This window comes from Nesoenas mayeri, assembly GCF_963082525.1.
Source record: "Nesoenas mayeri genome assembly, chromosome: 2".
Taxonomy (NCBI): Eukaryota; Metazoa; Chordata; class Aves; order Columbiformes; family Columbidae; genus Nesoenas; species Nesoenas mayeri.
The window spans coordinates 149,336,680-149,359,104 of NC_137543.1; the positions used below are offsets into that span (position 1 = coordinate 149,336,680).

The 22,425-nt window shown below is 38.9% G+C and overlaps 1 protein-coding gene across 8 annotated transcripts in view; it reads right to left on the reverse strand.

The window, feature by feature from the left end:
- The window catches only part of PARD3 (par-3 family cell polarity regulator), a gene marked incomplete at both ends in the record, with an annotated part of 453,991 nt that overhangs the window by 84,999 nt on the left and 346,567 nt on the right, over positions 1–22,425 (reverse strand). For all 8 annotated transcript variants that reach the window (XM_080340305.1, XM_080340306.1, XM_080340304.1 and 5 more), the window contains one exon: positions 12,986–13,240. In XM_080340305.1, the coding sequence (XP_080196431.1) occupies positions 12,986–13,240 (255 nt within the window). The remainder of the gene's footprint in view (positions 1–12,985; positions 13,241–22,425) is intronic.

Below are 22,425 nucleotides of genomic sequence, written 5' to 3' on the forward strand. Positions count from 1 at the left end.
AATTTTTTTCCTCTTTTCTTAGGATCTCAGGGGACACCCTGAGATACTGGAAATTTCAGACACTTTATGTCTTTCTGCCCTAGACCCTAGTACATTCAGGAGAATGTGGAGGTGATAAAATGAATATTTGGGTTAAATATCAGATGATTGCCTTCTCAACCAAGAGCTATAAAAGAAAGAGAGTAGGTTATCTCTCCACATAAAGCTTGTGGACATAGCCCATTTCAAAGGGACTGAATGTGTGCTACACAAGTGATGGAATGAACCACAGCAGGAATCAATTCAGTGTAAGAAGGGAGTCAGACCAAGTGACTAACAAGGTCTTTTCTATAACTCAGTAGAAAATAGTTTCTGGAAGAATATCACCAGGCACTCCTCACAAGCGTACAGGTGTTAACCTTGGTGCCCTGGCCATGTTCCAGCTCAAGTAATTACCTTTTTCACTTAAATTCTCCTTCCAGACTCTCCTGACTTGTCTCTACTCCCCAGCCCTGATTTATATGCAATTAAAGAGCAGCAGCGTTTCACTGTGCAGGTGGTTGCTTGTCAGTGCAGGGAGTAGCGAGCGGATCAGCTGTGGAGTGAAATGGTCGTTCTATTGACTACAAGACCCCATTAAAGGTCCTGAAGCTCTTTAAGATCCTTGCAAATATACTATCTAGATGAAAGACAACCCTGTATAGACCATCCTATGCCTCATCTGTGCTTACAAGTATGGTGGTTGATTTTCTTTTGCTTTTTTTGAAGGTGAGAGGATGGCTGGCTTCTCTGGTCACAGCAAGCAGCTTCCTCTCCCCGATCATCATCCTGCAGTGCTCCTGATCTCTGCAAGGGAGTTGCTTCATTTTCCTCCTCCCTCTCCTCCGGTGCAGCCCTTCAGCTCTGCAGGAAGCACCCACATCTCCTGAGGCTCCTGCAATGCCACAGAACTCACCATCTGCAACTTTTAGCTCATGAATGAATACAGGTGTGCAGGGCTTTGAAAAATACTTGGAATCCTTTGTTTCATAACTCCCTGCCAGCACAGTATAATTTCTCTGGGAGTTATGGTCTGTCTTTGTCCAGGAAATCATGCAGATGAGCTGCAAAACCTCAGAATTAAAAGAGAAATGCTGAAAATCCTGTAGCAGAAGAAGAGAGGCTGTCACAGCAACAGGTCTCACATGGCGGCAATTCTGCCTGTGCAGGAGAGCAACACAATTTTCCACCAGCAGAATGAGACCCACTGAAAAGCAAGAACTAAGGAGCATATGCAGTCCAACAGCACACACAACGCTGAGTTGTTTTTTAAAAGTACTTTCAGATGGCCTGTTTTTGGTGGGGCTGAATGTTGTGTGCACAATACAAAACCTGTGAAATTAAGAAGAAAAGGCAGCTGCTTGTATTTCAAGAGCAATAGTTATACTTTGTCTAGAAACTTCTGATTCAAGTTTTGAATAGTGTAGGGGAGAAAAAAGACAACATGTATTCAAAATAATTTGTGAGAAACAAGCCGTGTATCTAAGTGTATCTCTGAAATATGGAAATACAAAGGTAATTTAAGAAAAAAAAAAAAGTAACTTTGACGGTCATTCTGGAAAAGTTCAATGCTAACAATTAAGTGTTATTTTGTAAAGTAATCCTTATTGTTTTAAAAATGTATTTTGATGCCTGAAAAATTGGAATCTGTCTGTTTCAGATTCCAAATCTCATAGAAGGTGATTAATGTTATTTTTTTTTTAACCCACACACCAGACTCTTCTCAAAGTTGCACAGCAATAGGATGAAAGGAAATGGACTTCTTTTTTCAGATAGTAGGAAGCTGGCCAAATACTGGAACAGGTACCCAGGGAGCTGGATGAAATCTCCATCCTCGGAGATATTCAGGATACAATTGCAGCCCTGAGCAACCCGACCTGATTAAAACTGCTCTGAGCAGGGGGTTGTACCAGGTGAGCTCTGGAGGTCACTTCCTCTGGAGCAAAGGAATTTTTAGAGAATATTTTTTTAATATACTCATACATTTAGACAGATATAAACACGCACACATAAAATTTTACCGCAGCATTCATGTATCTACATCTGATTCTGCACGTGTGTAAGTGCTCTGCTAAACACGGATACAGACGCAAATATGACATGGTACATAGATGGTGGAAGCATCTGAGTCTGAGAAGAAATATTAAATACACAAGCATGAGCTCCAATAATATTGGATTATTCCTGACACTGAATGCGATCTCAGTTTTACCTGTTTTCCTGTTAAATTCTGGCATCTTAAGCTGCAGCAATTTTAACTACATCAGAACAGTGCAACTAATGAAAGATAATGCAATTCACTCTGCGTGAATTGTTCAATGTGGCTTAAGAGAAGAAACAACAACTAGGCTCCAACCATCTAAGCAAGATGTAGAGGACATTTTTTGAAATTCTAATTAGGCTGGATTGAAGAATACAGCTACAAAAAGAAAAGGAAAAGATGGCCCTGCCCTAAATCACAGTGTGTGCACAGAACCGGAATCAGCCGCATCCACCAAGTGAGAGACGAGCAGAGAAAAAAGAGGACTGTGAGTGTTCTCCAGCCACCCCCAGAAAAGGCCCAGGGCACAGTCTGCAGCACTTGGGCTGCTTCAAGCCACCACGTTCCGCTGATGCCGAGTAACCAACCATTTGTTGTTTTAACACCGTGCCTGAATGCAAAGTTTCCTGCGTACTGCTCCATAGGGAGAACTTCCAAGAAGAAACAGGTTATGAATCTCATCTTAAAATAGTAACACAAATACATTTTGGGACTAGAAATTACCACAGTATGATAATATAGACAAAACTTAGATGAACAGCCTTACTAAAGTGAAAGCAGCAATTTCTTTTAATTGTATATCCTTTCACAAAATGCCTTCACATAAATTCCCATAATTGCTTTTCTTCATGATCCCCCAAAGATTTAGATAAAAAAAATATTACTTACAGTACTGTTTTAATTCCAAGGTAGTTTTAGATGAACTATAAAGGCCTAACTTAGTGACTGTGCAATTTTACCGATTGTACCAACTGTCTTAATTTCCCCCTATCATCCCTCGAATGTTCTGTCTTGCTTGCCATATATAAAACCATACACGTCTTCGATTTTTAATACGCCTGTTTGAGAATTCTGACTTCATCAGATACACAGATTGAAAAAACATGAGTAAAGGCAAATGCATGGAAAATTGCTTCCACAGAAAAGAAGCCTCTGTCTTAAGTACAGTTTTAAAAAAGTTGGATCAATTAGCAAACTGTGAATGTTAGAAACATCTTAACAATGTCTCGAAGATGAAAGAGCATATCACAGAATGAGGAAAGGGGGAAAAATTAAATTATGTCTGCAGTCATAATGAATCAAAGCCCAGAAGGTGGTCTCCGAATCAGCAGGTTTTGATGAAATATTAAGGAAAATGATTATTGATGAAAAATGAATAAGCTCTTTTTGATTTTAGCAACCTTTAAATCACACTTTGCTAATTAAAATAGCTTCAATGCATCCTTCCATTCCTTGATGGGCATTTAGCAATCCTTAGAAATGGTGGGTTAATTTGACAACATTTTAGCAAATATGCATAGAGTTTATCTTAAGCAAGCAGACACAGCGCGGTTTAAGATTATGTACAAAATAAAGCATAGCTAAACCTTCTCTCTTTTTTTTCCTTTTTCTTTCTCTTTTTTTTAAGAATATATCTACTAATTAAAAAAAAAAAAAAAAAAAGAAAGGAAAAATGACAGGCAGCTTCTGTTTGTTTCCTCTGCATCACACCATACCCAGTAACATACACTACAACTATTAATGAGCCATGAACTATGTCTCAGGAAATAAAGAATGATGCTACTGTTTTCTGTCTCCTTTGTTTCCCAGGTCAGAGCACTTGTAGGACAGTTACTCCTGCCACCTTGGAGGCCTGTCAGTGCGGGTACTGCAGCCTTCCGCAAATAAATTTCCTTCCCAAAGATAAGTGGAAATGAGAAGTCTGAGGGACATTAGTTCCTATATCCCTTGAAGTCATACAGATTCTAATTGCTTTTTAAATTGCTGGTAGTAGTAATTCTGGGTTCTCTTTTCATCCCAGTTCTTACAGTGTTTCCTTTTAATGGGATACCTGGGAATGAAGGAAGGCTGTAATCGAGACTGAATTTTTGCACACAGAAGACATTTCATGACAGAATGCAATGCAACTCAGGCATGCCATCTATTATTCTTACAAAACTATACACAAAAATTAAAATTAAGCCAAATCTGCTCCTTTGCTCCTTTCTCTTCATAAGTTAAGTCTTACATGTGATATCACCATCTAAACTCCAGGCAGATGAAATTACCTATCCATTACAAATATGTGATCTATTTACTGTAATAGCATTTCATATATCTATCATGTAAGAAAGATTTCTATGAATGCATCAGATTGAAAAGCCATTTAAATGTCACTAGTATGTTAAGGAATGGAAAAATAATCCATTTAAATAAGTCTGACGTTAGAACAACATTTTTCAGAAATACATAATCATATAAAATACGCCATGCAAGAAACCTTTTAATATCTCACATCATATAGTTTGAGCCTTAAGGAACAAGATTTCAAACACCTTATAAACCAATTCTTTAACAATATGCTACGAAGTATAATGCTCCAGTAATATACACTGTTTTCTGAGTGAAGAGTGGAAAAGCATTGGTTTTCAGCTTCCCAACCAAAACCAAACTGAAATGAGATCTTTCAGCAATTTCTCAATTTCCAGAGTTTCCAACGTGGTATGTTTCATAAGCACTCATTCAATGAGTTTACAAGATGTTAAAAAGAATCAACCACCAACCCTCAACATACATGTAGTGATGTTATTTTCCTTCCTAAAATTAACTGCAGGATTCCTCCCCACAATGAGACTTCCACCAGTGACAAATGACTTCTACCATAAGCACAATGCTTTTTAAGTCACAGAAACAAACAAGACTGCCTATAAGGATAAACAACATATAATAGTTAAATATAGTTTGCCTCATTTGTAGAGCTACCATTCATAAAAAAGAATAAAACAAAAACCCCTTCAAAAACTCCCAACATTAGAAGAACAAAAATTAAAAAAAAAAAAAATTTTTTTTTGTTTTATTTTTTTTTTTTTTACTTTTCATCCATTAATCTACATTAATTTAAAGTTCTAACTTTAGATTGTGTACTTAGTGTTAGCAAGCAGAGCGAGAGGATTTGGTAAGTACACAGCACTCCCTTCAAGCTCTGCCTGGGTACCCCTCTCCTATAATCAGACAGCTCTAAAATGCAAAACCCCAGCTCTTCAAATGCTTGGAGAGGAGAAGCCTGAATCCTTCACCAAACAGGAACAGATGGGTTGACTGGAGGGACATAAAAGATAGAAGAATCATAAATTTGTGTTCTATTTAGAAAGGGCCATGTTCAACAGCAACAAATTAAACTGATTAAATGATGGTGTTCAAGTGCTGCACAACATCAATTTGCAATCCAAATGTTGGTTAGAAGGACTAGCAAAGAACAGATTTTAACAGTTTACACTAGTAGGATCAAAGCACTTCATTTAATGAATGGGAGAGCCTTTGCTTTTTTAGCTTTGTGTACTCAAATATTCCCCATAATTTTCTCAGGAAGAAGAACTCCAAATTGTATTGATGCCATTAGGGAAACGAAGATGTGCATGTTACACACAAACAGCTGGATTTTGGTCTCCAGTCTCAAGCCATACAATAAATATTCAAAGCCTGAGACATTGACTTTTCTAGTTTTTACGTCATGTTTTGTTTCATAATAGGATATATAATTTAAGTTGGTTTGTTTTGTTTTTCCTTTTTAATTAAATGCTGCCTCCTACCATCTGAAAAAAATGTAAACGTTGTTCTCTTTTTTTCTTCAAGCAATGAAATGCTCAACTGATCTATATCTGTGCACAAATTGAACTAATCTACTAATGAAAAATATTATACGTAATTCAGTTACAATGTATTCAAAATCCTAATATATATTATAACCTCAAATGGATGAAAAGTGTCAGGTTTTGACCTACCCTTTATAAGTATGGCCTCTTATTATAAGAAGTAGCAGCACTTAAAGAACTGAAGATCAGAAACCGAAATGGATACTGCTAATTTCCAGCAAAGGGGGCTCATTAGTGGTCGCTTGGAACAGGGGCACTAAGGGCACGTTCGACTGGGCCCCACTTCACCCCCTCGCTCTGTAACCCGGAGTGGGAAGTTCATCTCTCTCTTATCTTTCTGTGCATTTTCCCACTGCAGCCACTTGTAGAGGTACTAACTCAGGCAGCTTTTGTGAAAACAAACAAATAGCTGTCACACTTCAGATTACATGGCAAGCTGAGCGGAGGAGAGAGGAAGCAAAACCACCGGAGTTTGAGTGAGGCTGCGGCTGTGGTAAATGGAGAAAGATGTGGTTCTCACAACGGTATCAGTGCTTGGTATCTATTCAGAAAGAAACCAGCACTTTCAAGTAATTAAAATGGGAGACCTGAATAGAGTTCACTGTAAGTCTGCCATTTATTCCACCAAAGTGGTCACCCAAACAGGGAGAGCAATTGCATACTTTCACAATAGGGAGCCTACATAAATCCTCATGAATTTATATTAAAACTTGTCTTATATTCTATCAAGATGGAAGAACAAAAGAAAACAACCAACCTAAGATAATAAAATGCCAATGCTAATAGTGTCTATTGGGTCCTAAATACACAGGTCTATGGGAGACCAAGCTAATTTTTAGGCAGTCCTGGGGGCAAGGATTACTGGCTTATAGGTAGAGGAACAAAAAAACCCAATGTGTTAGCGCTAAAGTGAAATTAAACCCCATGAAGAGTCTCACAGAGGCTCTAACTAATCCTTCTCTGGGTTATCGCAGATGGAGGAGGAAAAATACCACAATGACTTCCAAGTATTGTTTGCAGTTTTACACAAAGAGAACTGCAAATAGTTCATTAACCCACTGCTCTCCACTGAGTTGTCTTGAAAAGTCTGTTTGATTATCACATAATGGCATATGCACATTTTTTTTGGCCGGGAAAGTTTTTCCGAAAGTCAGATTCTCGTAGGAATGAGGCTTCATTATGCCACAAAAGGGTGATATTCACAGGAAGATAAGGTTTTAAAACCTATTGCTACTAATTTCTGAAATGTTACTAGTTGTTAAAGGGAGCCCAGATAACAAACAGGTTCTATCTCTGAACTGCCTGCAACCTAATCAAGGATTTCCAGCATATTTACCCATATGCGTGGTACCTTCCCCTGGCAGTATGTCATCCATATGGCTCTGACAGCAGAGGGTGATAAACAGTGAGGAGCAAGGGATCCAGGCATAGGAAAACACTTCCACATCAGCAAACAGAAGTAAACAGAGGTAGGAGGGAAGAATTTACTCATAATCTTAGTCAACTTAGGTTGTTAGCCTTCTGCACAGCTCTGCAGGTTTTAAATGTCATTGGTTAGATGGTTTACAGTGCCATGGCCTTTCCCTTTGTGAAAGCGCTCTTCCAGTCGGCTTCCAGAACTGACAAAAAATCTCTTCAGTTAAGAAACAAGAAATATCCTCGCATTTACAGGATGCATCACCCTGAGTAATAACTCCTTTCTCCATCTCTGGTGGGCCTGGCAGCAAGCACAGATTCCTGTGCATAAATAATCCTACAGACTTAAGAACACTCCTGTGACTGACACTACTAATAAAGAAGTTTAATATAGCTGCACAAGCGCCTTGTTTTTTTAACAAATATTTATTCAGGCTTGGCAATATAGTATTTCATAGCTTTCATGACCCATTCTGCTATTGCTAAAAGTTATTTTAGACACACTGAAAAGACAGGATCTGCTTATTTCACTTTTTACATATTCCTATATTACATTAGAGTGTTTCTTTCCAGTTTCTGCGATTCATTACTCTCATGCCAATTTAAACATAGATAGCACCGAGCGAATAAAAGTTAGTATCTACATAAAATGCTCTCCCTTTATTTTTGGAAAAGCAGCAAGCTAAGTATGTGTCTTGACCTTAAAAAACAACATCTTGCCTCTTCACACTGAACAGATGACAGTTAAAGCAAGTGGGGTTATTTTCAGTTCCCAGATATTCCTTTTACACAACTTGATTCCACTTCTGATAGAAAAGAAACCAGTTCATAAAGGTCTACCTTTTAAAATGAACATTTTTTTCTTTTTAATGGTAAAATGCATGCAAAAAGCATATGATTATGGTATTTATGTTTCCATTAAAATGTCCTCAGTGAGCTAGGGGTGTCTAGCCTACTATTTTCAAGCTATTTAGATTTACAGCAGCACAGTGCCTATTTTGTTTCAATTATATTTTAGGACAATGCACTCTTGGTGGGAAATGATTACAGAGTGACAGCCAGTAAATGTCCATTAGGAGTTGTCTTTCTACACACTGCTCAACTATGGATGTCAGGTGATCACTGTAAAACCCCATTGTATAGCATCATTGTCATCTACATGAAAAATGCTATTGATCAGCAGTGCAGCTTCTCTTCTGAATGATGCAAAACATTCTAGAGACAGTTTCCAGCTAAGCTAAAAGCTTTATCCACAAGAACAGAGTTCTCGAGACACTTCTTTCCTGAACTGTAGAATAAACATAGATAAACATATATGGTCTACCTCGATTTTGCTCCGTAAATGCCTAACATAAGAAGCGGAACAGTTCTTAGCAGCCTCTTTCTGTAAGCTCTCAATGCAGAGCATGGCGCCAGTGTTACAAGGGCAGCTGATGTACATGCAGCTATACTGATCACCAATCACTCCTAAAATACTTTATTTATTTATTGCTAGACCTTTGTTTCTTCTGAGTAATAAACTCCTCCTCTGTTAGGACAGAGAATCTGCTTTAATTCTCTAGGATCAACTTTTTTTAGTGCTACTCTCTACTGACTTGCCATGACTAGTATAACTGGAATTTAAAGTGCTTCAAGATTCACAGGAGCTACTCTTATGCATGGATTATGTAAGAAGCCCAAAAAAAGGAACCTCCTCTATTTCAACTACATGTTTAACAGATAATAACTACCTCTGAAAAACTAAACGGAACAACCAAAGAACAACCCTCCCTCCAAACCCCACAAATATTGATCAGTGATTTAACTTCAATGCAACATAAATCTGCATTAAAGCAATTCTGAGAGTTTAAAGCCCTGCAGGATACTTTTGAGTAAAATTTACTATTGATAGGGTTTTTTTAATGCCACTGTTGGTAAAATGGGTAAAATAATGTCACTTACACACATATAGATGTGCAAGTCTCTGAGGAGTAAGTCAACATCTCAGTCTCCTTTGCTGTATTTTGGCATTATACAATCCACTTTCTAATTTAGAGAAATGGACAGACAAACTTTTTGAGAAATAACCATGTTCTTCTTACTGTTTTTACTATGTATCTGTCTATCATTGCAGTGCTTTGAACACATGTAAATATAAAATACATCCAAGAAGGACAATGAAGAAACAGGCCTGTTTTTAACACTGGTTTCAAGTTATGTTATAAAATAACTTGGGGCACCTCTGCTTGACAACTTGACAGTATCATCATTTGCTGAAGCACTACAATAATGCAAAAAATAAAATAAAACTGTCCATTATTCCAGTGAGCAGTTTACATACTTGTCCTCCACTTTGTTATCATTCATATGCCATGACACGGTTAAACTTACATCAGTTCGTGGCATGTGTTGATGAAAATAAGAGAGAAGCTGAAGGAATATTAAAGAAAAACAAACCCTGACAAGGCCTCACACACAGGCGCAGTAATTGTCTTGCAAGTTAAGGAAAAATTTGTCATAAGTGTTCAGCAATGGTATGCAAACTATTATGGGACATTTTTTATAGGTTTCTTTGTAAGAGACTTTTAAATAACCTTTTGGACATACTTAAATGTCAAATTTTGTTTGACACTAACCACCAAACTGTAATAGAAATAACGTTTCCCATATAAACAATGCTGCTTTTAATATGAATGTGCTAAAGATTTGAGACAGCCTGGCCATTACCAGCTCCTGGCAGTTCAGCGCGAGGGTAACGCGCTGTGAGGGATTTCCCTTCCCATCCACAAAGGTTGGAAGTGACTGTTTCCATTTAAGTAACCTCTGTAATGTCCAGAGGAAAGGAAAGAATGGCAGGGCAAAGGGGTAAAACACAGTGAAAATAACGCTCACCACAGGTGAACCCTAATGTAAACGATATTTTAAGGATGCAGCACTGCAACCAATTTTTTCTCCTCAAATTTCTTGCAGTGTTATTAGGATAAACCAGACTGCAGAGAAGAGAAGTCCCTGGAGAAGAGCCTCGTGAAGAGGCACTTGGATGCTTGGTGTGAAAAGGGGCATCACAGGAGATGTCAAGAGAAGAGGGAAGGTCTCACTGCTGGAAACAGATAGAAAGGAATAAGTTGCAATGCACATGGGGTGATGGAGCCAGGTATCTTACAGACAGGGAAACAACTCGGGTAGAAAACAACTCGGGTAAAAAACACCTCAGGACCACATGACCACAACTATTTCTGAACATGATGCTCAGATGATAATTAATGCATCTAAGATAAAGCCTATAAAACACAGAGCAGCCTTGGGAAGACAGCTCAGCCATGATCCAGGCTGTCCTGCTGAACGTTATTACACAGGGTCTGGCTCCCAGGTGTCCTACACACCAGTCTGGGACGACTGAAAGCTGCTCCCTCACAACTGCTGTATCTCCTCTGTCCCAAAGCAGGCAACGTGCTGTCGCAGCAGGGGGCCCAACATGCAGACCTGACTTCTGGGAGAGTTAAATTTGAGCCTGAGATTGTGCAAGTTGCTGTGATGTTCCCTAAAACACCTCCCGGGGCTAAGTGGGATTCACCAGCTCTGCAGATTGGCTGCTAATAAAGGTATTTGGAGGGAGAGAAGAAAACCCCCTATGCTAGACAACTGCATGACTCAGATCCCCAAACAGGTACTTCAGAGGACATTTGTAGCAAATAATAATAATCTTTTTTTCCATCTGCATTGCCTGTTTCTTTCCAGGTGCTTTCTGCTGAAAGTGTCCTCCCTCTGCCACTGGACTAGGGGTTGCCTTTCTAGTCCCAGTTCTAGTCCTCGCTTTGCATTTTCTCCCTCTGCTTGAGCCCATGGTGTGTGCCGGGTCCTTCCTTTTGTCACAGCATGATCCAGCTGCGAGAGACGGGGCCCTCGGTGCTCCAGGAGCAGACTGAATGTGCAAAACCACCACACTGCTCTTCAGTCCTACCCTTACGATTAACATCACATTCCACCGGTACTCCGTTATCTTCAGCTTCACTCACTCTCTCCCGGCTCTTTTATCAGCAATCACACAGAGTTAGCGAGGTCACGCAGGTCTTATATTTCACCGTGTCAGGTTTGCATCAAAGAACTTTTTTTGTTGTTGATGTGACATTGATGCCATTCAACTCAGGCATGAAACACTGCCTTTGGTCTAACAAAAACAGCCGTGAGAGTCACCACGTGGCAGCCATATCCAACCAAGCTATCTTGATTTCCAAAGGCACAAAAGTGCTGAAATGTCAGGCACCTGGGCATACCAGCGCCAGCCAATATCAGGCTACAGAATATAGAATTTCAAGGGCACAGATGAAGCTGTCATATTTTAAAATTATTCACCTTCCTTCACTGAAATAACGTACGTATCCACAATATATAAATTACGCTTATTTAATATGAAAAGTAGACTTTTTCACAGTGCAATACTGCAGAGCAGTGCAATTCAGAAAATAAAAAGGTCATTGAGCTACTGACTTTTAGTAAAAATTTATGCATTTGACAATACCTCTAAAATCTCCTTTTTTGTCATGTTAAGAGGATATATTTTTACCAATATTATCGAAAGGAACTTCTCAAAATGATCTAGCAAAGAGTTAAATACACCGATTTCCGTCCTCAATTTAAAAGACTTTTAGACAACTAACCGAACTGTACACGACAGCTTTCTTTAAGATCAAATGCGAATTACTCCATTACCACCTAGAACAGAATATGCAAGATGAATGCCAGTCCTCAAGTAGAGCTACACAGTCTCAAATACTGTAACCTGAAAGTTCACTATTTTTTTTTTAAAGAAAAGGGTAGAAAACAAAATAACAAGTGTTTTTACTATGAGCTAAATTAATTAACTGTGAATGAGTTAACGATACCTCCTGCACTAGAATTTTTGTGCTAGTTTTTGTAAAGCTGAGAAAATGCAGAGCTACAAGATCATAGATGTAAGCCAAGAAAACAGATGTATTTTCATTGTTAAAGTACAAAAAAGCTGTGAATTTTGCCTTTGGTTATTTCTACTTTATGTTAGTTTACATGCCTGTTTTAGCTTCAGGTTTTCAAATGAACTCAAAACTTCATCAACAGAAACCGGAATTTTGCCCAATTTCAGTATAAAACCAAGCACGACACAGTTCAGATAATGTAACCACAGGAAAAGTATAAATCATAAGCTACAGCCTGAGGAAAGAAAGTAACTCATGAGTCAAACTTGGAGTTTACTCATTTAGCCTATATTTAATCAAAAAGCTCAACCTGTTAGACTGAAGTTCAGGCCTACAGTAGGACTAGAATCCAGGTAAGATTTAACCCACTTTTGCTTTAACAACAAGAACGTTCCTGAGATTTTATAACTGCTGTGAATAGGTTGGAAATGTATTCTGACATTACAACTTTGAATTTAATTTAAGTGATACCAAACAGTGACTCCAAAATTCCAGACCACCTGAAGAATGAGAAGAAAAGCAGTTGCTCTACAGAAAGTAACTTTCCCATCCCATACTGTGACCGTTTGATTTGTGTGAGCTCAATACTTTTCTACATAAAGGCTTTTAAAAAGCTGTTATTAAAAATGTAGTTCTGACTTTCTAATTGATGCACATTTGTCTCCCATGACAAAAGCATTACAAGGGCGGATTCTGAAAGAGCGTATTGACCGATGGCTGGTGCCTACCTGTCCACAGGTGAAGACTTTGAATTGCGTGGCTTCTTCACTTGGGCGTACAAGGATTCCACTGTCTGCCCTTCCCTCGGGCTTTGTGGTCGAGTGTTCAGGGTTATCGTGCCACTGTTTGGAGAGTCATAGGAAGCGATCCCAGCGTACATTGGGTCCACATCACAGCCGAACGTCCGGTTAAAATCCTGTATCTCTGCATAGTCACGCTCACGAGCTTGTCTCTCCCGAAATTCTCGAGTTTTTGCTTGAATTCTGAAAAATTAAAAGAAAGCTGAAACTAATTTCCCCCCCCAATCATTTGAAAGCAGCAGTTAGCAGACACTTTAGGTAGCCCAACTTAACCAAAACCAATGAAGTGTTTCCAGTTTCAGTTTGTCAGAGTCTCAGGATTTCCTTGGATATTGAAGCCTAGATTGAAGCAATGCTACAATCAACACTATTCTTTAAGTAAAAAGTCTGACTATCCATTGTCTTTTCTTTCATTATTATTTCCATAGTTGTTGGTAAACAGAGTTTACCGGTTGTTTCATGTATCTTAGGATAACTGTGCTCTTAGCTGACCCGAGAATGACCTGACACCATATTGCGTTGCACTCCCTCAAAACCTAACAGGTTTAATGGTTCTACTGCCTGTATTTAGAGAGGAATTTTAATGTACTTTCTTGGCCCAATACTACAAAGTCATACTTCTTTTAGAATTTAAAAACTTTTTCAGGATAGGACACACATATATGAATACGTATGCATGCATGCAGTAAACAGCAGAAGTAGATTCTTCTATGAATCATTTAAAATGTGCATGTTTTGTTCAAAATGTAAGCAAACAATCTGGTCTCTCAAAAGCAACAACATGTGCCTTATGTTAAAGTTACAAATGGAAGGTGGTGCTGTACTGGGGTTTTTTATCTAGGTGCACTTGTTTAGTTGTATGATAAAAAGTGACAGATAAAAACAGGTGACATTTAGGAATCTGACAAACACAAACTGAGCACAGGTCTTATTTTCAAAAGCACACAAAGCTATTACTAAAATCTGATCCGGGATTCAAAGTTTCTTTGGCATTTTAGAAAATTTGATGTACCACACACACACGCACTTCAAACCGAAAAAAAACCAAACCCCCCACATTGTCTTCCCAGACCAATTTAATGCTCTGTCATCATTGCAAAATGAAGCACTCAGCTGCTTCCTCCCTTCCATTAGTAAAATGTGCCCTTTTTTCATCTAATACAGCCACAGTTACGCAGTGTGACAGCATCCATCCATTCAGACTGCCGCTCTGTGCACCTCCACTATGTGCCATTTCCGTAGACAGCTTGTTCGCCGACTTTTAACAAGAGCAGCCTACTCAAAGCTTCTGTCTCTTTTGAAAGTAAGCCTTGTTTCTTTTGAAAATAGAAAAGCCTTAAAGCTAGATAACTTTGGCATTTCTGGAAATTTTAAACTTAGCCCCATTCAAGACTACTCTTTGCAAAAAGAAAAGGGGATCCACAAAAGATGGCATTCAGGCTGCAGATAAAGACACCAGAATTTAGGTGAGGTTACGCCAGCTCCACGTGCAGGTTCCCTCTGCAGTCCAGGGAGCCGTCAGTCAGCAGACCCCAGAGTCACACAGCTGCAGCACTACTTGGTGTGTCCCAGCATGAAAGGAGTTGCTCTACAGACACTTTCGATCCTGTTCTTTAGGTCTTCCCTGGGGGCTTGGAGACCCAGCCTTCATTCAGCTACTTAAACATAAGCAGCTCTGGCCACCTGACATCCCCAGGTAGCCCTGCTGGACCTCCAGCTGCTGGGCAAGGACTTCTGCAGGTCCTTGTCACCTCTGCCAGCCCTGTGCTGACATCTCAGGGACTGGGATAACTCAAATGACACAAGACGTCCCTGTTTAAGCCTGTGAATCCAGCCCTGAGCTGCTACGTGAACATCACAATTTAAGTGTCTTCATCAGACTGAATCCCAAGCGAACTGTTTTTTCTATGCTAACAAAGATTGCCATAAAAAAAAAAGACAAGAAAAGGAGGATGGCATGGATAGACAGACCTACTTCCCCCAAAATTCTACAAATATTGACCAGAGATACTGATTTGAGATACAAGTGACTGGATGAACTCCCTTCAACAGCCAGTGTCACGCACATTGATGGTTCAGTGCTTCATTTACATGCCCCAAGTTATAGCTCAGCATAATTCCTCTGTTTCTGTCTACTTCCACCGACTAGTCCACCGCAACTCTCATTCACATTCACTGTGAAAAAAACAATAATGCAAAAAAAAGTAAACAAAACCACACAAAAATGCCCAACAACAACCAACCAAACAAACATACAAACAAAGGCAAATAGAAGAAATCTTAGAAAGTTTAACTCAAACCAACATAAATTTTTAATTTTGGAATTTTGCAAATAGAAAATTATTTTCTTTACATGTTGCTTTTTATTTTGATAGGGAAAAATTGACATGAAAACTGTAACACTATTCAGCTGACAGCATGTTCTCCTACAATTTCAGCAACATCAAACTAGAACTGTGATTTGTTTTGTTTTAATTTACAGTGAAGAAGGACTCAGGTCTAAATCCAAAACCCATTTCAAATCTAAACTGTGTTTCTGCATGCCTGTTTTTAAAATTAAAAAAAAATATATGTTTCACATTGTTCTATACTCCAAAGTTGTAATTTGGGAATGTTACAACCTTAATCACACTTGAAAGGTATCTACACAGAAGGAAAAAGGCCTGAAAATGACCTGTGGTTGTTGATTCCTTTCCCTCAGGTTTCACTTCCAGTTTGTAGTCCTGCATTAATTACCCTGTGGAGTAATTGTCTATTGATACGTGTCCTCTGAATAAGAGAAGCAAAGGAAATCAGAAATTTCCTAGACCTTGGTAGATTTAGTTTTCATTTCAATGGACAATGTATCACCACATACTGGAACACTGGCTGACACCAATTTGAGGTAAAGAAAAAATCCATGTATTTTAAGTGACCAAAATTTCAGTGTATGAAATCTGGCAGTCTAGCAATAATGTGGCATTGAGTAATTCATTCAGAAGAAATCATTGTTTTCTGAAGTGTTTATAAAACAGAATTACCTGGTGGTAACTGGTGATCTTGTCCTCAGTGTTACACTGGCTGCTATGAGAGATGCCAGTGAACTTATCTAACTTTTGACCATGAATATCATGTCATTCTCCACAGGTGCAGACATGAGTGCCCCCTGTTTCATGTGAACCAACTTTCTCATGTATCTGCTTATCAGCTACTTAATAGGGTTGGACACAGCACCATGTGCAGGAAGAACATTAAGATTTTCCCATGCATGGTTCAAGGAGGGACACTTACTCCAGTTCAAGTGGGAGAGAACTGATTGTTGAAGTGTTGTGCAAGTAATTATGTTCATATACACCAGGAAATTTTTTAGAGTATTTTCTACAATTGCTAATACACACATAGTACTAAAAATCAGAGTCTAAATGCATTCTAAATCTCCCTGTTAATTATTACCAAAGCAGGTAGTAACCATTTGCAGAAAGCAACATTTAACAAAGGATAATGCTAAAGTGAAACTTATAAGATGTCCAGCTATACTGACACCCAAAACATTCATTCATTTTTTCCCCTCTTAATTAATTTTCTGTGCCTTAAGTTTAAACCACAGTGCAAGTCCTATACAAAAGTATAGGTATTCTAATTACTTAACATATTTTTGAATATTATTTAAAATATAGCTTTGGTTTTGCCTTCTCCAGGGCACATTGTATTTAAACTTAAAGGAAGCAAATTACCAGGGAAAAATAAGTAGACATATTCTTGAAAATAATAACAGCTATCAGCTTAATATTGCAGTAGTTTTAAACTCAGAATATATTTTCATATAAAAACCTGAACTTAATGCGACTTTTTAAATGTTGACACCCCTCCTTGTACATGTATGTGCGTACACATGGTATGGCCTAAACAAATCGTTAGTGTATACGACATTAAGTATATATACAGGAAATGCCAGTGCAGACTATTGTGGGAAAGATTAAGATTATTACGTAAACACATTGTGCAGCAAAGATGAGAAGGTGGAATTTGTCCGTACTTCAGCCCTCATCAGCAATGCTCCCGCTATTGAAATCCTGTATCTGGAGAAGTGTTTGACCACAGTGCTTTGGTTTCACAATGTGGATATGTGTATTAAGCTGTCTTCACTGGATTGTATTCCTTCACGATATGGCACAATAAAAATGCATATGTCTGAAACTTCAGATCAGCTAATTTTGAGGATTTATGGCCTTCCTACGGATTTTGTGTGGGTTTAACAATAAAAATAATGCTTAGAATTTGCATAACTCTTTTCATCTTCACAGAATTTTGCAAAAACTGCTAATCAATTTTGCAGTGTTCAAATGAAACTAAACTTTTAAAAATACAAAAGCTATCCCAAGAAGTTTCTAAACCCTTCTTGCTGAAGTGTTAATACTGAAAATGTCAACAACACACTGTCGTGCTTTTGAGACTCAAATTACAATGTTCAGTAAAGTATAAACTATCCTCATGCATTTGTGTGCTATTCAGTTCAAAAGCTAATGATAACTGCTTCAAATGACAATATTGTTAGCCGCAGAACTTCCTATAATTGTTAGAAGAGCTTTTATTTGCAAGCTAATCCAGTAATGATAGACATACCCATTGTATAGTGATTTCTGTACGTGAAATGCTGGTTGCAAAAAGAAGGGAAAAGCTGATGCACGCCTGTCCCCAGCAAACAGCAGCCACCTCATTCCTTCTTTGAAAGTGTGGGTGAGATTCAGCTTTCAGATGAAGGTAACTACCATTCTAGACACCTAAATTTAGGTGTCAATGTATGTTTCAGACTCGCAGAAGAGCTGGTCAAAATTCAGTCACATCAGGCAGCTCCCCACAGGGTCTAGAGAGCAGTTCAGCTGAACATCTGTAACGTGGCCAGTTTAAGGTGAAGCCAAACCCTTCTCCAGGCTCTATCAACTGTGTTGAGTACCCGTTCCTCGACCACAAAGGGCATTTAGCCATGTAGCTTGTATGTGGATACTAGATAAGCATTTTAGTCTGAGAGCCCAATCCCACCCCGAGCCAAATGTTTACAGCAGTTCTGTCTGAACCAAAACTTAACTTTTCCCAGCAACAGAAAACATGGATCCGTGCTCCTGGCAGAGCTGTCGTGAGCAAAAGTGAATAAGCAAAGCTGGTAAAAGAAAATAAACCAATCCTAATTTCATGTAGTGTTAGGAGTAAAATTATAAATATATTCCCAACCCCTTGGGAGCTTCACTCTACTTCGTAGGATTTTTTCATATTAGTGATTTAGATCCTTGCAAAAAATCACCTACTTATCGTAATTGATGAACACAGCATGGGAAGGATATTCATGGCTAGTACATCACATTTGCCATTGCAATGGCAGCAACGTCCTCCCCTAAGAGCAGAAACAAAGTTGGCTGCTGCTCCTGGTGTGCAATTGCTTGGTCAATTCAATTAATCCTCCTGCTGCTGCCAGGATTCAGCCATCGCCCAAGTGATAATCCACAACCTCGCCTTTTCCACCGTGGCTCACTCATTTACAAAATCAGTATTGAACGCTTGCAATTCCACATATGTGAGATGGCTGACAATGTTTATTAAGGATAGAAACAGCATTGTGTAGGGACAGAAGCTAAATGACAAGCCATTCACCACTGCCAGTTCTCAGCTCTTTCTGCCATCAGACGGGCACGCGTCGGGATGATGGATTGAAAACAGAGAGAAAAGGCGACACGTTTATAAAGCCAGTCAGCTTGTTTAAGTTAGTCAGATGGGATGAACGCACTCGGTCCAATTTTTGCCAGATATCGTTTCTAATAAAGAGGTCAGGAGGTGTGTTGGCCAGTAGCCAAATCTTGTCAAATCTGTCCCCTCCTCCTTTGCTAGTGCAAAATACCTTGCAGGCACAGTACGCCGGCTACTAAGCCAGGTCTTGCTGTTCCTCCTTCCCCTTTCCTCAACTGCCTTCAGGGCTTTAACAGCCCTTTTTCTAATTTTTGCCAATCAAGTCAATATGGGATTTTGTCCTCTCCTGTATTTTTCTTCGACCTTTGTCTGGATCCAAGCAGAATTTTTCTGACAACTACTCTTCTAATGAGGGTACCTTGATTATAGGCATTATTGTGATTTCCCTCTGAACCAGCATATGACACTTAGCTTTTCTTATCATGATTAGAGCTAGTCAGTTATCACAGTGATAACCACCTCAGCAAAGCCATCTGCTTTCCTGGGAAAGTAATTCTAAAGGAACGCTGTGGCCAGGGGATAATCATGGGCAACAGCAGCAGTAGCTTGGAAACAAGAAAGACACCTCCTCTTCCTCATTCGTGCCTGCATTTCATTCAAAACTTTTGCATATATAAAAAAAAAAAAATCAAGAAATACTGCGATAAAAAATATAATTTTTACATTGAAAGGCTGGAGATGAAACTTTTTCAAGTCATAAAAGGAAAAAAAAAATAACAGTTCTGCCTTATCTCCTGTGTGGCCAGCTGGATGAAATATGACTGTCCTCAGATCTCAGACACAAGAAGAAACACATACAAAATGTGGTCAGCTTGCTATGGATAAGCACAAGCACACAGGGACAAAATCAGAAAGGCCAAGGCACAATGTGAAACAAAAGTAGCAGGGAGCTTTAAAGATAACAATAAATCATTGAGTAATTGCATTAGCAGTAAAAGGAAGAGCAAAGAAAAGGTTGCTCCCCTGCTCAGTATTGAGGGAATGATATTGACAGATGATGCTGAGGAGACCTAAAGCTTAATGGTTTCTTTTCTTTGCATCTGTCTTCACTAAAATGGTTGATTGCAAGCAGGTGGCCAGCACAATTGATACTGCCACCAACAGAAAAAACCTAAACAGCAAAGGAAGTAGCTAGAAACTGGTTAAGCTGAACTTCATCCAATGCACACAACTGTCTGAGGCAGTCTCAGACCTTTTTCAGTAACCAGGACACCCTGTTGAGGAAAGCTGAAGTATTGAAAGACTAGAAAAAGTCAAATATCCCTCAGAGGAGGAGAACTAAAGATACATCGGTTTAAATTCAGTCCCCTTTGAATCAAACTATTGATAAGCATAGAGAAGATAATGAGATGGGCAGTAGCCACCATACATTTATCCAGAATATATGTGGTCAAGTCAGCTGGATTTCGTTCTACTACACAGTAAACAGCCTTGTGAACAGGGGACAAACAGTGCATCTCAGGCTAAGAAAAACAGATATGGGATGATTGCAATAGGTTAAACCAGGCAGTTCCTACAGAGTACCTAGAGCAGGGATGTCAAACTCATTTTCACCAGGGGCCACATCGGCCTCATGGTTGCCTTCAAAGGGCTGAATGTAATTTTAGGACTGTAGAAATATAACCACATTTATAGGAGTAGGCGTAGTTTGACACCCTTGATCTAGAGAGTAGCTCTCAGCAATTCACAGCCATGTGAGATGGGTGGATTGAGACATTTTCTAAATGGATCTCTCTCTGAATTTACTCAGATTTTTCATTATTAGTTAGGATGCTATTGAATCTGCAGAAAACCCAAATGAAGGAACTTTGGAGGAAAGGATTAGCATTTCAAATGTTCTCGAAAAACAGACAGAGAAGACTTCGAAAATAGAATTAACGTCAATAACAGCAACTGGAATGTAATTTACATAGATGGAATGATTAAGCATACCAATTAAAAGTAGGGAAAAAAATCTCTGAGTTGCTTTTTCAGGAAAGGATCTGGAAGTTCTACTAGATGACAGATACTCATGAGTCAGCAATATCAAGCTCTTGGGGAAAAGAAAAAGAGAGTGGGGACGTAACAGGAGTCCCTAGATACCTATGAAGAAACATAATATTTTCCATCTCTAATCCACGTACTAGGTATTAAAGGTATTAAAACTGCAGCAAGAATGATTGAGACTAGATACTGTGAGCAGGGGAACTTTCTCATGAAGGAAAGGTAGTGGAAAAGATTGGCATGGAAGTTGTAGATTTTATGCCATTACAAACTGGAAAAAAAATGGGATGAAACATCTTGTGAGACTGGCATGATTTCTCTTCCAGATCTATAATTCTGCATCTACATAGAAATTTTACACACATATATTTCCTACATATTGGTTCTACAACAACGGAGAAACACAACAGGGACTACATCTAAAAAAAAAAGTGCTGTCCACCACCTCGAAATTAAACACATGCATCTGTACAATCAGATGGCCTTAATTTTCTTTCTCCTTCAACAATCACAGCCTATCTGCCAATTAGACTATGTGATAGTACTTACTGTCTCTCTGCAGTTACCCCCTCCACATGCAGAAGAGATGCATGAGAATTTCAAAAACCTTTAATGAGCTACCACCCAGGAGGGCTGTAGTTGAAAAAAGAAGGGGGGGGGAGTGGGGATAAAGGTGATAAGGTGATTACCAGAAGTGCCCTATACATTAAGAAGAGAACAACATGTTCATTTTTATAAGGACTGTATAAAAAAGGCTATTAAAGAAGGCAGCAAAATACAAATGAAGATGTAAAGTGATGAAAAAATGCAGGAGAGACAGTAAATATTACGCATATAAGCAGGTAAAGTGCAAACAGCAATTTGACACTGATGAAATTAAAGGAGACGTTTGAATAATTTCCTCTAACCTGGTGGGATCTCTCATGTATTTCACCTCTATCTTTCCTTGTCCCCTGACTTTCTTGATATGTCCTTTGCCTTTCCAAAGTCAAGATACATTCCCCAAAAAGAGTATCTCAAACCTACTTTCTTGGATCTTGGAGTAAACAAGTAAAAATCCCTTCTTATTTTGATTTTTTAAAAGTGTAAATTACCACCCAACTTACATTTCAACAGAGACTTTACACTGCTTTGGCATTAACAGCATTTGGAGGTGGAAGGTGTATCTGCTTTGTTTTTTTAAGGATTTGTTTCAACCAAAGCCAAATGTATCAGGTACACAGGCGGTGTAGGTCCTCCTGTCTCCAAAACAAACACTGCTATGACTGAAATTTTCTGTCCTTATTTTCATGTCTGCTTCAAGGGTCAGTGACCCCAGCAGTGTAAGATCACCCAGATGAGCAATTGGGACAGTTATCCTGCTGGGAACCATGTTACATCAAAGAACATCATTGCTGTCTGTGAGCAAAATGGAATTTAGTTTTAATTTGCATTACAAGACTGCATTACAAAATATCCGAAAAGCTGATATTTACACCTATGACAACAGATCCCTGATCATTAGATTAATTTAGCTCTTTTGCTGGACTGAAGTAGAAAGGAAGAAGATCATGAGATTAAGCTGTTGCTGAAGCACAACTTGGGAGAGCTCCTGCTTCCATAGCTCCTCACTTTAAGAGCACTGGTTTCCTCACTCACACAGACTTTCTTGGACCATTTCTTCCCCT